We start from the raw sequence: 17,677 nt of genomic DNA on the forward strand, positions 1-17,677 counted from the left end.
TTTGTATTTACACCTATAACATATGCTACATTAAGCAATGTAACAAAGCCTTTACTTACTGCAAACGTAATGAAAATCCATTGAATGAGGCAGGTTATAAGCAAGGGGAATTAAGGCAGAGAGTTAATTTCTATTATGAATCTTCCAGTATGAATCTTTTTGTTCCCAGTCAGGACAACTAACCTGCTCCCTTCCCCAAATCTGTCTCATAAGAAAGATTCTCAGTTCGCTTTCAGTAGATTTCTGAAGAAATTAGATGTGAATCATGAAAGCACTTATTAAAATAAATATTGTTAGGGTGTCAATTAAAGAAGCCAATGGACCAGTGAGGAAAATGCCTCCTTTGATCTGCTCCTTTGCCTTTAGCAGCAAACAAAGTGTTCCATGGTATAATGGAATAGGTCAAGACTCGAGTGTACTTCTATAGAGAAACAACATTCATTTTAATTTCTGTAATCATCGGTGTATTGTTGACTGAATATCTCATGTTATTTTATTGCATTGGTTTACACTGTGTAATCTGCCATGAGTATAAGTATGATAAACGAATAAAAGCAAATGAATATTTAGGATGCAATACTGTACAGACTTACTATGAAGGATCTGCTTTTGAATAAACCATGTGAAGAACTGGGCTGTAACAGCTGATCTAATTATTTTTATTGATGATAGATATACTTCTAAAGATTGGCTGTAATGACATGGGAGGCAAGTATTTCTGAAGCAATAAATACCAGTTGCATGTTTATTCAGAAGTTAGTACCTTTTTTCAATGGGCTTATTTCCAAAGGAGTATGCAGATTTAAAATCTGATTAAAACATGGTGTGTGAGCCACATTTGTGGCTGTGATATATATAAAACCAATACAAACAGAATGATGTTCAGTGGCACATAAATCTAGCTATACATTTCCATGCCATCCTAGGATTGCCAACATTGGGTTAGGAAGTTCCTGGAGATTTTTTTTTTTTGGGGGGGGGGGGGGGCTGGGAAGTGACCTCAGCAAGGTATAATACCATCGTCTACCATTCAAATGAACCATTTTTCTCAGGGGAACTGTTCTCTGTAGTCTGGAGATGAGCTGTAATTCTGGGAGATCTCCAGACACCCGCCCAGACACCCTAGAACTCACAATTAGGATTGCCAACTTCCCGGTTGAAGCTGGAGATTTTCCTGCTATCACAGATCAGTTCACCTGGAGAAAATTGCCACTTTGGAAGGTAGACTCTATGACATTATATCCCATTAAAGTATTTTCCCTCTCCAAACGCTATCCTTCTCAGGCTGCTTAACCCCACCCCCCACCCACCCCAAATCACCATGTATTTCCTAACCTAGAACTGGCAGCCCTACCACTACAATATTGGAAAGTGTATTAGACTGACAGAGAATAACTGGTCCAAGGTAACCACAAAGGATTTTGGGATCTGATCCTAAATTAGTTAATCCTAGATCCTAAAGTGACACCACAAGGCAACTTTGTATGCACTCTATACATTCACTTATTTTTACAGAGCTTATAATCTTGTTAACACTTCTAGGTACAGAATGTTTCATCAACAAAATAACAAGAAGATATTTAATAGCAGTTTGTGTGTCCCGTAAACCCCACACTCCAACTCAGAAAATGTATGCACTGTTCTGTGATCTATTTGTTAGTCCTAACACAAAAGTACTACATGATTTTTGGTTTGGGGACTGTTGCTTGAATGTCAGTGAAGTACTGTGGTGAAAGCGGCATACTAGAACCTGGGTTCAAGCTGTCACACTGTCTTAAAGCTCATCAGGTGACCCTAAACTGCTTCATAGGACTGTTGTGACGATAAAACGGGGAAGGGAACCTTATGTATGCAAAAGGTCAAATAAGATAGATATGTCTTAACTGGTGAAAACAGAAATAAATTAGAAGTATTTTACAGAATTGGTGATGAAATGTCACTACATGACTAAGATTACATGACTAAGAGGAATGATGGAGGGGTGTGAGTCATATCTAATTTCATTAGTGACTTCATGATGTAATGAGGGTGAAATTAGGAGCAAAGTTCAAAGACTGGAGGAAAATATAGAATTCTTGCATTGTCCACTACGTAAGGAGACTGCAATCCTATTTATTTGGGAATAAATCCCATGTAAGTCAGAGGGGAGGATTGGAGCCAGAGTGATGTAATAGTTAAGAGTATTGGGTTGAATCTGGGAGACTCAGATTCAGCTCTGTCCTGTGCCATGGAAATTTGCTGGGTTACCAGTCACTCTGTCTTTCACCCTGCCCTACTTTGCAGGGTTGATGTAAAGGTGAGAACCTGGGAAGGTTAGAAGTTATTTCTGGCAGTTTTCACCTGGGCCCCTTCTGCACACGCAAAATAATGCGTTTTCAAACCACTTTCACAACTGTTTGCAAGTGGATTTTGCCATTCCACACAGCTTCAAAGAGCACTGAAAGCAGTTTGAAAGTGCATTATTCTGCAGGTGCGGAATGAGCCCTGGTTTCTTCATCTAAGTCGAACCCATAATAGTTTATCAAGAGAAGTACCACCCACTGTGGGATATTAATATAGATTTCTTATTTTCATTTATAGTCTGTCATTCTCACTAGGACTCCAGGGCTAGTGTTGCCAACCTCCAGAAGGGGCCTGGAGACCTCACAGAATTACGAGTCTGGACTGTAAAGATCCGTTGCCCCTGAGAGCAGTTGCTTTGGAGAGTGAACTGTAAAGCATTATATCCTGCTGAGGACTTTCCCAAACCCCCTTTTCCCAAGGTGCAACTCCAATTTTCAGAAATTTCCCAACCCAGAGTTGGCTACCCTACTTCAGACCAAGTTCAATAGCACTATTCAGTAAGTCTGTTGCAAAACATTTTAATGGTTTGAGAATAGGCAAGAAGCTCCCTATCATAGAGTTTGAAGACTGGCCTGGTCCCAGACATGAGGTATGAATGCGCGTCCTCAAATCGCCGGAAGCCTCACCTACTCCGGGAGCGCGTATTTCCGGTGCTTGTCTGTGGTTGGCTGGGAGCAGCCTGTGCGGCAATAACAACGACGGCATCATGGCGGGCATCAAAGGTAGCAACCCGGCGGCGGCTCGGCGGGGTGGGGAAGGGTGGAGGCGGAAGCCATGTGGTGGAGCAACGGGCCTTCTCCCGGGTCTAGACCCCCCCCCCCCCCGGCCATTCATCCTGGCGGTGACGTAGCCCGACGGTCCCGGGGCCCCGCTGGGTTTCCATGGCAACGGGCGCCTGGTTGGGGGTGTGATGCTGTTCGGGTAGGGAAACACGGAAGTGGGTGGAGAGGCCTTCGCCGTCTCCTTATTGTCTTCTGAAGCCCTAGGAGCAATGTCGGTTTAGACGTTAGTTTTAAAAAAAGAAATATAGTTTACAATTATAACGATTATTTACTAAGGCAGCTGGCAGCAGATGCGTGCCTCTGACTGCCGTATTCACGGTCTATGAATGCTTACTGGCTGTAATAGGTGAATAGAACATCCATGTACAATGGCAGTATACCTTAAGTACAAGGTTTGAAGGGTTTGGTGATTTCGGTGACTTCCCTAAAAGCTGACTGCTAGCTTCTTTAGCCCCTTCCCCCCGCCCCTTTTTAAGGGAAGAAGAGGAATTACACCTTGTACTTAGTGGACTTTTGAGCTGCAGTACTGTGCATGTACTTCTGTACCTGCTGAATTGAGTGTGTGTGTCTTGTGGCACCTTAAAAGCTAACAGTTAATGTGGCCTCAGCTGTCACAGATGAGATCCCTCTTGTCCTCTCTGAAAACTTGTAAGGATGAATGCATCTGTTTTTTAGGTTGCCTTGAGGTTATTCGCTCTTTTGCTATCCTAGCAAGGCAATCCTGCTGAAAATTGTTACTTTGAAGCTCAGTGTGATTCTGTTACTTTGGAGCTCAGCGGAATTTGCTTCCAAAGAAATGCGTGTGAAGCTGAGCAGTGCATCTGATCTGTGGGCTAGCCTCAGAGCCTTTACTGTTATCTGTTGCTGAATGTTGCCTAGATAAAACCCGAAGGCTTTGCTAGCTGCATATGTATTTAAAACATTTCCATCTTTGCCATCTGGAAACAACTCGCAACATTAATCGCATGATTAAAAGCAGCCACAATCTAAGTATCTTTCCTCTAAGCTTTCTTTCCTCTTTTTTCTCTTTATGACATAACTGTGATAAATAGGCAGTATCTTTTGGTTCAGTGTAGGTGGGATGTCTTTATGAGAACTGCTGGGGAAGTGCCAAAGCTGTAAGATGCTGCAAGAATGACTTAGGTTGATGTTTCAAATCTGGCATTCTTATCCTATAATAGGGGTTAAATCAAATAGGATCCTAGAGATGTGCAGCAACCTGATTTTGTGTTGGTACTTTGAGGAAAGAATGAATTTAGGCCCTGCAGACCCCCTCCCCAATCTAAAACAGACACAGGGAGTTGTTTGCCCCTTTGAAGAAACATATAGCTACCTTATATTTGCTCTGGCAGGGCAAAATGCAGCTTCTTGCAGTCATTTTAGATCTGGAAAGCAGCCCTGGAAAGCTTAAATCCTTCACACCAGTTTCAGTCCAAATTGAGTCTCTGTGTACCTGATAGCTAAATTTTAAACACTCTATGAGCTGCAGTTGTGGATCTCTGAGCAGATCATGTTAGTTTGGCCTGGAGAATAAGGCTGTTTTGAATTGCTTTTTGACGGCACAAGTGATATGGTTGCATTGTGTGACATTGTGAACAGAATTCCTTTATCTAAACCAACAAAAGCCCACCAGGATTTTCAATTTCAGGTCTTATATGCTATAAATAACATAACTCTAGAGCATGAATATGTACAGAATGGGGGGCGGGGCGGGAGGTGAGATTACCGGTAAATTAATCTATTGCAGGGAATGCAAATGTGAATCACTCCCTGGACTGAAAACCCCCACCCATATTACAATGCAGTCAACCACACCTTTGCATAGCAAGTTCCACCCAAACACTTACTGATTGGTTCCCCACCCTGGGACATGGACAATATATACCCCACTAAACTTTCCATTCCATTCTCACCAGACAGTGTATAACAGACTTCTCTCTGTGATACACCTCTGAGGATGCCAGCCACAGATGCAGGCAAAACGTTAGGAACAAGATCTACCAGACCACAGCCACACAGCCCGGAAAACCCACAACAACCAGTAAAGGCCGAGAATTACAAGGTATAAAACAGTGCAGTTAGACAGTGCAAGTTCATAAATGAACAGTTCATTAAGTATAATTTTGCAGCATTATAGGATAATACAAAAGCAAAGTATATGATGAACAATACAGAAAGTAGATTGTAACACAGTAAAAGCAAATGATATTTACAGTATTAATGGGAGCGGACATCCTCTTCTATGTAAAGGGCCCCAAGCTAGGCTGTTTCATTCTGATAGTTTTACATTGATTTTTGAAAAAGCTGTCTTGGCTATTCTGTGGAATGACTGAAGCCCACATGCCCTTTTGAATATTAAGTTCAATTAGGGACAAAGTATAGGTGAATGAACAGAGAAGCAGGAGGTCCTCATTAGAAATGTGGCCATGTCTGGGAACAAATCACTCTCTCTGATCCCCTTGCCTCCAGCATGTGGGAAATAATAACAGTTATTTACTTCTAACTGTCAATAATTTTGATAATGATTACTGTACAGGGTTGCTGTGAAGATAATGAATGTAAATCACTTTGAATGCTGTGACATATGACATATAAATACGAATAAATGGGTCTGGATACAAGAGGTTTGGGGTTGTTGTTTTTTGACCTAGTAATTGTTGCGATGCCAGCTAGAAAGTTTTCAGCACTGTTTTTAAAAAATAACTAACAGCCAGAGGCTGGCCATAGTGCGCATCAGAGAATCAGTACAGTGGGAGCAGCCATAGAAAAATACGAGAGAATATGGTCTCCTTGGTTAGAGTTTATGGAAGAAGAATTTGGCTCAGATTTACTCTCATATTTACTTTAAATTTTAGAATTAAGTATGGATACTGATTAAGGTTTTTTTTGCATTTTAGTTGATATTGTATTAGCTTTTCTTTTTCTTTTTTCTTTTTAATCTTCTCTATGATATAAATTAGATATGCAGATGATATATATTAGAGAGACTAAGTATAAGATAGTTCTCTCTCAGATGGATGTGAAGATGGAGGTCGAATTGTCAGAACATGTGTAAATGTTTAGATGGGCAAAATCTAAATGACAGTTGGACCCTCCTTCTAACAGGTGCCGTGTGCAGATTAGTACTGAGTGCCCAGCATGTACCATGTGCAAACCAGATAAGGTGAGGGCACCTGATTGGTACCAACAATGTATATAGTTAGCTCAGACAGCAGAGATGTGTGCCTGGAAACACCTGTTGTCTGGCGAAGCACTTTGTTAGTCGTTTGCAATAAATAGAACTTCTGCACCATAGACTGTGTGTTTGCCTGTTGTTTCTATGTTGCAGCCTGCATGGTGGTCTACTCTGAGTAACCGCTGCTTTAACAGGTTATGGGCCCAGATTCTGCCTATATGATATTGATTAAGTGTTTTTTTCTTCTCTGTGTGTATTCTTTTTGAATAATTTAATAAAGACTATATAAAACAATTGGGGTTCTGAAAACTCTGTGGATCTCCCCCCCCCCACCCCCCAGACTTTGCAGGACGATCCATTAGCATCATGACTGTGGAACCTGTTGCCAGCATCAGAAAGAGAAAGTGATTGAGCAAGATGAGGGGAACATGAAGACAGCACAGAAAGAGGGTCATGGGGTGGAGGGTGTTGACATTCCTCTTCCTTCAAGTCCCCATTTATCTGTATTTATATACATAACACTGACATTTTATAATAATGTTCTCATCTTTATAATACTGTACCTATACCTCTAGTGTAAATATAATTAAGAAATGTCAGTTTGTGCCTAATTCAAATGTGACTCACTCCCCTCTTCCTTCTGCTCTGTGCTTTCTTTTTCCCTCCATCCAGCTGAAGTTGCAGTGTTAAACACAGTATTCTGCATTTGTGTCCTCAGTGTTCAGACTCCTAAATTGGGTGCTTGGGAGTGGGAAACAGAAGCCATATTTTGGTCTTTTCTATAGCTCTTGGCGGTAGCTGGAGAAAATGGTCAACATTCTTTGAGGGACTGATATATTTTTATTTTCTCCTTCACAGCTCTGATTAGTCTGTCCTTTGGAGGAGCTGTTGGGCTCATGTTCTTGATGCTTGGCTGTGCCCTTCCACAGTACACGTAATGTATTTTCCCACATACTCTATTTCAGTTTTCTCTCATTCTTTCACCAGTGGTTATTTGTCATGATAGTAGACCAGGAGTCGGCAACCTTTACGACCCAAAGAGCCATTTGGACCCGTTTTCCACAGCCCCGAAGATCTACTGAGCCGGAGAAGTGGCTCCACACGGAGCTGCCTCCGATTCAACCCCTCCACTCACCTTTCCTTCCAGTGCTGGAAGGCAGAGGCGCCGGGCAGGGAAACCCCCTTTGCCTGATGGAGCAGGCAGCCACCTGCTCCGTGGGGCAGAGGGGGGATGGCGGCTGCGGGGATGGCAGAGGGGGGGGGGATGACGGCTGCTCTGGAGGGACACACCCACACTACCCTCCGACCTCCAGGGGTTGGAGGGCAGCATGGGCATATCCCTCCAGCCCTCCAGAACAGCGCTGGAAGGAGAGGTGAGTGGAGGGGACACGAAAAGCGGCACCCTCATGCACGGAGCTGCCTCCGGTTCAGCCCCTCCACTCACCTTTCCTTCCAGCACTGCTCTGGAGGGACACACCCATGCCACCCTCTGACCTCCAGGCCACGCGGAGCCACAGTATAAGGCTGAAAGAGCCACATGTGGCTCTGGAGCTGCAGGTTGCAGACCTCTGTAGTAGACCAATGATGTTCCTTTTAATTCCCATCTCTGTCCTCGAACTCTTGCTGTTAAATTAATGACTTGTAATAGAGACTGCATCTGGTATAATTAAATGAAGAGAGGGTGAATCTGAGGAAAATCAGGACAGGCAATGTAAAAGTGGTCCCCCCCCCCCCCCCCCCAAGAAATAAAATTGCCCTATGTGGCTTCTTTCAGGAATGGGCATACAACTGAACGCAACTTTGACATAATAAAAATGAAGGTGGTAGAACAGCAGCAACGAAATTAGTCAGAAACTCACCAGCACCCCAAATAATCTCCAGTTAAAAACGGTCTCTACTAGTAAAAATCTGGCAAAAGGAAACTTGGGAGTTCAGCCGAGTGGACAGTGCAACAATAAAACCAGCCTGACCTCAAGAATCTACAAGCACTTTAAGAGCAGGGCTACAGGAAGTCACCTATGCTGAGTCCAGATGGCCAGAATAATTACTTGGCAGAAACTACCTAGCTTTTCTTCTGCTTCTCCTTATTCCCATCCTCCATGGCTGTTCTTCCCTGTTCTACCTTTCCTCTTGGATTTTTTTTGGCATAAACTCAGCTGAGCATTGAATAGCCTTGTGCTCAGATCTTCTTCCATCCTTGTTCTTTGATAGAGTAGACCAGGGGTCTGCAACCTGTGGCTCTCTAGATGTTCATGGACTACAATTCCCATCAGCCCCTGCTAGCAGGGACTGATGGGATTTGTAGTCCATGAACATCTGGAGAGCCACAGGTTGCAGACCCCTGGAGTATGAGCCTTGTATGGAGAACCACTTAGGCAAGTCCCAGCTATGATCCTGACCCTCCTTCCTCTGAGTTGCAAAAGGCAAGCCAACCCCTTGAGATTTAGAGAAGGAAGAAGATGCCAGCTGTGCATGACCTCAGCGGAGAATGGTCCCTTTTCATCTAGATGCTGACATTGTTATGGATTGTATTCTATTACTACGATCCCAGATATATGGGATCTAGCAGATAAACTCCAAAAGACCTGGAATTTGCAATCTGCTGTGATTCTGAAGAGCCCGAAAATAGTATAGTGGAGTGACTGTAGCAGGCTACACAGTATAGTTTGGGCTATGAAATCAGATCTGATATAAATTGTTGGTCTCATTGCTGTTTGGGACTGTTGTTTTCAGTGGAACAAATGCACTCTAAATCCAGATATGAGAAGTCCCATGGTGCAGCATGGTAAGCTACAGTATTGCAATCAAAGCTCTGGTCACAGCCTGAGTTCAATCCAGATGGAAGTCAGTTTCAGTAGCCAGTTCAAGGTTGACTCAGCCTTCCATCCTTCCAAAGTTGGTAAAACGAGCTTGCTGGTGGTAAAGTGTAGACGACTGGGGAAGGAAGTGGCAAACCACCCTGTAAACCCAGTCTGCCCATGTAATATCACCCCAGTGGGTCAGTAATGACCTGGTGCTTGTACAGGGCCTTTTTCTGAATCTGGAAAGCTTTGTTATGAATCACAGTGGAAATGTTTTCCATGACTAGAATGTCCCAAAGAGTAAACTCCTTCCATGCAATAAAATCAGCATTTTCACTAGTCTAAGGGAAACTGTGTGCCTCAGAAGATTGTTCTCTGTAAAGTAATAACGGCCCCGTTCACAGATTAAACTGTTTATAGAACTTATATCCAGTTGGAAACACCAAATTCCTTGCCTAGCAAGTGCCCATATTTTTTCACCAGAGCTAGTAGATGGGAGAAGGCTGGGAATAGTATAAGTGATTTAACTGTCTGACATTTACCATTTAGTCATGTCGTGCTTACCAAAAGCATGTGCACACCTCTAGCCACCAGACTTCCCTTCTAACCTTCCAACTTGAGCTTTCCTTATAGTTCCAACTATCCATAGTTAAAGCTTTTTTAGTCAAGGCTTTGTTGGCCTGTCCATCTCAATAAAAATACATGTCCTCTCTGACCCATTCCCGTTAAAGCCAGGGGAGACCTGTCCTCTCTTAGAAGAAGAAGAGTTGGATTTATATCCCCCCTTTCTCTCCTGTAGGAGACTTAAAGGGGCTTACATATTCCTTTCCCTTCCGCCCTCACAACAAAAACCCTGTGAGGAAGGTGGGGCTGGGAGAGCTCCGTAGAGCTGTGACTAGCCCAAGGTCACTTAGCTGGCATGTGTTGGAGTGTACAGGCTAATCTGAATTCCCCAGATAAGCCTCCACAGCTCAAGTGGCAGAGCTGGGAATCAAACCCGGTTCCTCCAGATTAGAGGAACTTAAGAGGTATGTTCTTAACCATACACCACATGGTCACTCTGTTAGGTAGATATTGTAATATTACTATATCATATGAGGATGTTGAGGATACTCATGAGATATTCAGGTGTTCCCATGCAGCAAACAGTTTGTTGACATCTCCAAATAGCTTTGTTGAAGGCTCTACACAAATTCAGAAACAACCCACAAATTCAGATTCAGAAACCAACCTTTGGGTAATTAATACTTTACACCTGTATTGGAAGACTGCTCCTGTTAAAGGGACATTATACCACAGATACGATCTCCCCTTCTCTTTCTATCTTCACGGAATGTAAGGACAATGGGGGTTCCATTTCTGGGCAGACCCTGAGCTTGCCAGTCTTGGAGTATCAGTGATTCTCTTAAGATGCCTATTTCAGCATTGCCATCAATTGAGATGATTAATGAGGGAGAAAAAAAGTATTTCTGCTTAGGCGGCATTCAGTGAATAAACAGTAATGACAGTGCTGCCCAAAAACCTTGCACGAATGGGGTTGCATAAGGGTCATGGGACTGTTTATCTGAAACAAATGCAAGGAGAACTCCCGCCAGTTAACTACATATCTGTGTTTTCCCTTTACTTCTAGCACATATTGGCCCCTGTTTGTTCTGTTCTTCTACATCCTCTCTCCAATTCCCTACTGCATAGCAAGAAGAGTCGTTGAAGACACAGATGCCACAAGCAACGCCTGCAAGGAACTTGCCATATTTCTGACAACGGGCATTGTCGTCTCAGCGTTTGGGCTTCCAATTGTGTTTGCCAGGGCACACCTGGTTAGTATTTCCTCCTTTTGAGTATGTCCTCAGCAGGGGGGGTGGTCGAGTGCTTTAAAAATGACAGTTGTAGCACAAATGAAAGTTGTCTCAGGGCTGGCCCGAGGGTTCTTTGCCACCCTGGATGGTGGGAGGGGCAAACTCCAATGAATTGTGCACCAGAGCCTCCTACATTATTACAGAAGCTTCTGAAATGTTCTCACCATTCTCATGGGGTGGAGGACTAGCAGTGCTGAAGTCATCAATGAATTCTGACTTGAGTACTTCTTCTACCACTGCTGGTTCTCCATGTTTGTTGAACCTGTGGGAACTTGCAGAGGAGGGCTACCTCCCAATACACCCCACCAACTTTCTCTTCCCTCCTCCTCCTCACGGCCATTTCTGTAATGTCACAACCACAGAGACTCCATCTCATGTTGTGCTTCCATTAATTTAGGGTTTGGTACCCTTTCCCAAGCACTGGAGGCCATATTCAGAGGGGGAATGAAACTGTATATCCCTTTCACTGGGGTCTTGCTGTTAAATTGGTGGTAGAAAGTGCCATCAAGGTACAGCAGACGTATGATGACCCTTTAGGGTTTTCCAAGGCAAGAGATGTTTGGACATGATTTGCCATTTCCTGCCCTTGTGTAGCAACCCTGGACTTCCTTGGTGGTCTCTCATCCAAGTACTTCCCAGGGCTGACCCTGCTTAGCCTCTGAGACCTGCTGAAATTGACGTAGCCTGGCCATCTAAGCCAGACCATTATTATGTCAAGTCACCCTCCAAGTGCAGTAGAGGTGCAGGGATACTGCCATAGCATCCTGCACCACATCCCACTGCCAGGAAGGGCAGCGGCAGCTGGACTGTGGTGATTTCACCTTTCCTCTGGGATAAGTACCCCAGAGAGGGTGAATCTGCTGGTGCAGCTGCCCTGCCACTCCCCCAAGCAGATTCAGCCCCTTCCCCTTTAGATGGAGCTCTTAGCATTCTTTAACAGCTGGCATCTTCACCTGTGCTGCCCAATTGCCCATTTTAGAAGTGCTGTTCTGGGCATGGCATATCTCCTGGTGTATGTACGGGAGTACATGGTTGAGGATCCACATGTCATAAACACACTGGGCGGAGTCCACATCTGCTCCAATCCAGCTCTGGATGCAGTGCACACACAGCACCTTTTGTTAACAAACAATTGTGGTGATGTGCCTTTCCAAATATCCATCAGCCCCAGCACACAGATTTTATACAGCTTCATACTCCCTTCTCATGTGGTGTACTGTGTTTGAGGTGCTCTAAACTGCTTAATTAACAACAGAGGTTACTGTCAGCTCCTCTTCCAGCAGCCATACACCTTGTCTTGTACCTGAAATTGTACCTGCTGAAGGTGCTGCACCAGATCCTGGCCATTTTGGAGAGGTTTGCATCTGTTCAGTGTTTTGCCCAGACGGCCCTTACATTTTGTCAGCAGGAAATTGCTCCCCTATTCATGTGTAACTGAGGATACAGTGTATCAGTAGCTCAGCCCCAGAGGATGAGCTAAAGGCACACAGTACCATTTGACTGTTGGAGCTATACAATCAGTCCTAGGGTAGTACATGAATGGGAGACTATTTTCAATCCCATTTTCAGCCACTTGGAGGAAGAGTGGGGTTGTAAATGTAGCAAGAAATATTTAAAGAAATAGGCATAGGTGTCAAACTCGCGGCCCTCCAGATGTTATGGACTACAGTTCCCATCATCATGCTGGCAGGGGATGATGGAAACTGTAGTCCACAACATCTGGAGGGCCGTGAGTTTGACACCTGTGAAATAGAGAGTGATGTAGCAGGTGTGAACATATTTGTATCTGCCTTCAGTATGCGTAATTTGTGTCTGTATCCCTAGATCAAGTGGGGTGCCTGTGCCCTCGTCCTCACGGGAAACACGGTCATCTTTGCCACCATCCTAGGGTTTTTCTTGGTTTTCGGCAGCAACGACGATTTCAGCTGGCAGCAGTGGTGAAAAACACTACAGAAAACTATTGGGCATCTTGTGTCATTCAGTGGCCATCCATCTAAGAGAGAGAATGGGCAATAAAGCAAATGTACTGTTTCCAGAGAGGGACCCTAGGCGTAGGATGCTGTCCAGTCACCTTTCCCCTCCTTTCACATACAGTTTTAACCTTTTCTTTGATTTCAAATGTTTCAAAATGTTGACGCCTTTTTATTTCACTGTGGGAGCCAGAATACTTAAATGTGATGTTTAAATGTGTATTTTTAAAAATCACAATGTGTTTAAAGATACCATAGACTTCTTTTTTTTAAAAAAGTACCCCGGGTTATTTTTTTAACGCTGTAACGTACAATCGTATAACCAAACTGACAACAGGTTGAAAGTGAAGCCTTGTTGAAGGGAAGCACTTTTTGCCACTCACCCCTCACTGTGAGTTCAGTGAGGCCTAATTTCCAAGGACATGTGCATAAGATTGCACTTGAAGTCTCCACTGGGATCAGTAGATTTCAGCATGCGCTTAACACTCCCTCCCACCTTTAAGCCCAAGAGGACTTAGAGTGTGTAGCTTTGGCTTGATTGTGCCATGAACTAGCAGACAACTGCATGCCTGGAGAATTTTGTGCAGTGTTATGTGAAGGGCAGAAGAGAAGGACTCAGTGAGTTGCTTGTTCCTGTGTGGAGCTCAGGGGGGACAGGATCATGCCATTAGTCTGGGGTGGGATAGCTTTTGACGATAAAGGGGTTTCTGTGTTTTAATTATTTTAGGAGCTTGTGCTCATTGTGCAAATACTTTGCAAGCTTTTTGTTTTCAGATGCGTTAAATGGCAGGAGACACTTCGTAGTGGGGAAAGCTGACTTTTAAAACCTTGGTTTTTTAAAAAAATTGAAACCTTCTTATTTATGAACATTGTGTGCTTTTGACATTCTGTGTCAACTCTTTTATGTTGTACCAAAGGGGAAACGAGTGGCACATCCATGGAACTACTGACTTAATCAGCACAATCCAGCAAGAAATTCTCCTTTGGGAGCCTGATGCAAAATGTACTCGCCTGCCTTGCATTATTTTCCATAGGGTCTTTTGTGGGAGAACTTCCCAGTGGATTGTGCCCATGACATTTACAGCATATAGTAGGAGGATTTTGCTTCCCTTTTTTGTAATTTATTTTATACACGGTAACGAAAGGCTTTTGAAATGGAGACTGAAACTTCCACTGATTGATTGCTGTATTAAAATATTGTCAAAGTTTGGCTGTCTGGCAGATCTTTGACTGAAGGGTTGTTTTTTTTTAGGGATTGTTAATGTTTCAATTTATGCATTAATATATTAAATGTTAGCTCATACCTGTAGTTCTGTTAGAGTATACCACTTGTAATTTTTCATGATTTAATATTAGTTGCATACCTCTTAACTGTCTTTTCTGTTAACCATAAATTAGCACATTTCTTAGTTGCTGTTCTTTGGAAATTATAATCAGCTAATGGATCCTCTGTTGGATTGTGTAGATGCCTGTCTGTACTTTTTTTTTTAAGTGTCTACTTGGGGCCTGATCCACAGTGGATATTTTCCAGGGTATAGCTAAATGGAACTTTCTTGCCTCTTCTGGGTTAACTTCAGGCATATATGTACCATAGTGCCCCTGTATTTATTGGATCCTATTTCATTCAAGTGGAAGCAAACATTCTGACTTCCCTCCTCCTACTGTGCCTCCTTGAAATTGTGTCCACCAGGAGTCAGTGGGGGCAGCATGGGAGGCCAAGTGAGAGTCTATAGTAAGAGGTAAAGACAGTGGTATATCATAGTCCCAAGTGGTTGTTGTGGGCTTTCCAGGCCATGAGGCCGTGGTCTGGCAGATCTTGTTCCTATAATTTCGCCTGCATGTGTGGCTGGCATCTTCAGAGGTGTATCACAGAGAGAAGAGCACACTTCTCTCTGTGATACACCTCTGAAGATGCTAGCCACAAATGCAGGCGAAATGTTAGGAACACGATCTGCCAGACCAAGGCCATGCAGCCCGGAAAGCCCACAACAACCAGTTGAGTCTGGCCGTGAAAGCCTTCGACAATACATAGTCCCAAGTGTTTACTTGCCTGATTTCCATATGACTCTCTCGCCACCCTTTACCTTTCCAGAAGATGCAGACAGCTGGATAAGCATAAATGAGCCATGTATTGGCTTCTGGTAGCAGGTGATGCCTGATGGGTTGTAAGGGAAGGTAGTCAGGGGGAGGGCATGAGGGCTGCATTGAGCCCATAAATAGATCTCCTGTCACTGATATAGCTACCTCTAGGGACTGGATCGAGTGCATGACACTCACAAGCAGCAGAAACTGCAGTCTTTTACAGCTCTTTATTGATGCATAAGCAGCACTGGGTTTAAAATAACACAATATTAATGTTGAATACGAAGCCACTAACTCTGAAACCAGATGACTGTTACAGTGACATCTGTGTTGTAACATCTGGATAATAGCAGAAGATAGATATAGTGTAGGATGGTAAAGAGACTGATTCCAAACAGAGCTACTTTTGAGGTGCTGAAGGGGAGTTTTTGGCACCCCCCTCTTTAATCAGCACATGCCCACTCCATTCCCTTGTACTGTCTTTTCAACAGCTTTTAAAAGTCTTATTGGCTTACAGTGCAAATTTCTCCCTCAAGGATGTGGAATTCTTTTCCAGTATAAAGGATTTGGAAACACAACTGTCATAGTGCAGTCCCATGGAGAATTAATCCAGTCTAAGTCCATTGCCTTCAATGAGCTGAGACTGGAGTCACTCACCATAGGATTGCACTCTTTGTATATGAAGCTGAGTTGCACTTTCAGATTCACAGGACTCCTTTGGTACCAAGGGTGGTGTATTCTTTGTCACTATACAGATGGATGTAACTTCATTTTGTGACTCTCGAAATCATGTCTGATAACAAATTGCTTTTTTCTTCATGTACTACTGTTGCTTTTTTAAATGGCTGTTCTTCAGTTAGGCACCCACTTGTATTTAATAATATAGTGTATTTTCTGTATGTGAACTGTGTGGGCAGCATATTGTGATGACAATTGGCTCATTTTTAGACACAGCGCTGAGTATGGTTTTCAGGTTAGACATTTGAGAGGTGTGTCCTTTCCCTTTCCCCATGTAATATGCACTGAACAGCATTGCCATCCTTCTACCAAGAGAACTTTTGATGAGAAAAACAATAAAAAATTTTAAATACCACTTTGCTTTGACTGTTTAATGAATATTCAAGGTGGCAAGTTGTTTTTTTCTAAGCACCATGTGAAAGATCTGCTTGTAATGTCCAGCAACAGATACCTGGCCTGGTTCTTAAAATTTGTTGTAATGCTCCCAATGGGATATAGACAAGGCTGAGTGTACAGATGAAGTTTTTGCACCCAGCTAATCCAAAACGGGTCTCTTCAATCTGTATAAATGCAAATTTGCATAATTTTGTATGAAGCTGCAGTTTTTACTTGTTTTTTTTCTGCTTTTGATATTTATGAAGAGAGCCAAATAACTTTGCAGGGAAGCATGGGCCCTTGTTGGTGCCAAGTGATGCTCTTTCAGGAGGGAATACCCAGAAGGTGGCAAGCAGAGGGCTGCAGCTGGTGCAGAGAAAGATGCCAACTTCCAGGTGGGATTTGGGCACCTCCTAATAGGGTGGCTAGACATGGTCTGGCAACCAGATGGGTACTTACTGGAGGGCAGGAATCTTCATTGCCATGCAGTGATGTCACTTCCAGTGCAACCTAGGAATTCTAGCCTCACATACAGGCAACGTTCTAGCACTCACTCCAAAACTGTGCAGAGTTTCTGGGCAAGTGTTAGGGCATTGCCCTGGTGTGATGATGGTGCTTCTGGGTTGCACCAGAAGTGACATCATTGTGCCACGATGAAGAGTGTCTCCCGCTCATTTTGCCATTCTGCTTCCTGCTGACCAGATGAGTGTCAGCAATCAATGGCAACAATTATCAAGAGTTTACCTGCGGCCACCTAGTAATTACTACTGATCTCCACACCACACAGATCATTTTCCTTGGAGAAAATAACTGCTTTCAAGGCTGGACTCCACAGCAGTACACTCTACTATATACCTTCCCCAGTATGCCCTCCCCAGGCTCCACTCCCAAATCTCCAGTCATTTTTCAACCCAGAGTTGGCAACTCTACCCAGAAGATTGTCATCTGCTCAGACAAAATAGCCTGAAATCACCGAAGAACGACTCAACATGAACAAGGATGGAATGGTTAGCTATATCATAGACCTCTGAAAGATTTAGGAATATCACCAACAGAACCTTGTTCAACGGAGATTGCCCGCCTATGCAGTCTTGGGTCCAGACCTGACACTTAATTGGACAGGATCAAGGGCAGATGTCATCCAAGAAATCCTGGGGCTGTGCCGCCTTTACATGCTTCCTCATTTTCCTTTAAATAAGAAGATGGACTCCTAAGATGTTGGCAGTGATTTTAAAACATTGTATCTTCAAACTTTTCATCTTTTCATACAGCCAATTTGTCTTCTTGAGGAGCCCACATTGGGCAGAGAATTCTGGAATATATTTTCTTCTGAATTTACAGCAATAACTTCAGTTACTAAAAGAGGCTCTTACCTAATAGGATACTTGTGTTTGTGAGAAAGGGAAGCATAAACCATTTTGAGTATAAACTAGCGTTCACCAAGGCTAAAGATAATCTTCCCCTCCCCTACCCTGAGCACTGAAAATGGATGGCTTGTGAGCATTGTTATTTGCGTTTCGTGCCAGGTCAACAGCTTAGATAAGGTTTTGTACTG

The 17,677-nt window shown here is 43.5% G+C and overlaps 1 protein-coding gene across 1 annotated transcript; it reads left to right on the forward strand.

The window, feature by feature from the left end:
* The first annotated feature begins 2,986 nt into the window (after positions 1–2,986).
* Positions 2,987–13,195, forward strand: LEPROTL1 (leptin receptor overlapping transcript like 1). The gene is made up of 4 exons (XM_048503756.1): positions 2,987–3,065; positions 7,159–7,234; positions 10,732–10,918; positions 12,782–13,195. The coding sequence occupies exons 1-4, from the start codon at positions 3,050–3,052 to the stop codon at positions 12,896–12,898; spliced, it is 396 nt and encodes a 131-aa protein (XP_048359713.1). The 5' UTR covers positions 2,987–3,049; the 3' UTR covers positions 12,899–13,195.
* The last annotated feature ends 4,482 nt before the right edge of the window (positions 13,196–17,677 follow it).

Source organism: Sphaerodactylus townsendi, linkage group LG07 (genome assembly GCF_021028975.2).
Source record: "Sphaerodactylus townsendi isolate TG3544 linkage group LG07, MPM_Stown_v2.3, whole genome shotgun sequence".
Taxonomy (NCBI): Eukaryota; Metazoa; Chordata; class Lepidosauria; order Squamata; family Sphaerodactylidae; genus Sphaerodactylus; species Sphaerodactylus townsendi.

Coding starts and splice junctions, on each gene's coding strand:
- LEPROTL1 (XM_048503756.1), top strand. Junction 7,235..10,731: donor TGTGCCCTTCCACAGTACAC/GTAATGTATTTT, acceptor CTTTACTTCTAG/CACATATTGGCCCCTGTTTG. Junction 10,919..12,781: donor TGTTTGCCAGGGCACACCTG/GTTAGTATTTCC, acceptor CTGTATCCCTAG/ATCAAGTGGGGTGCCTGTGC.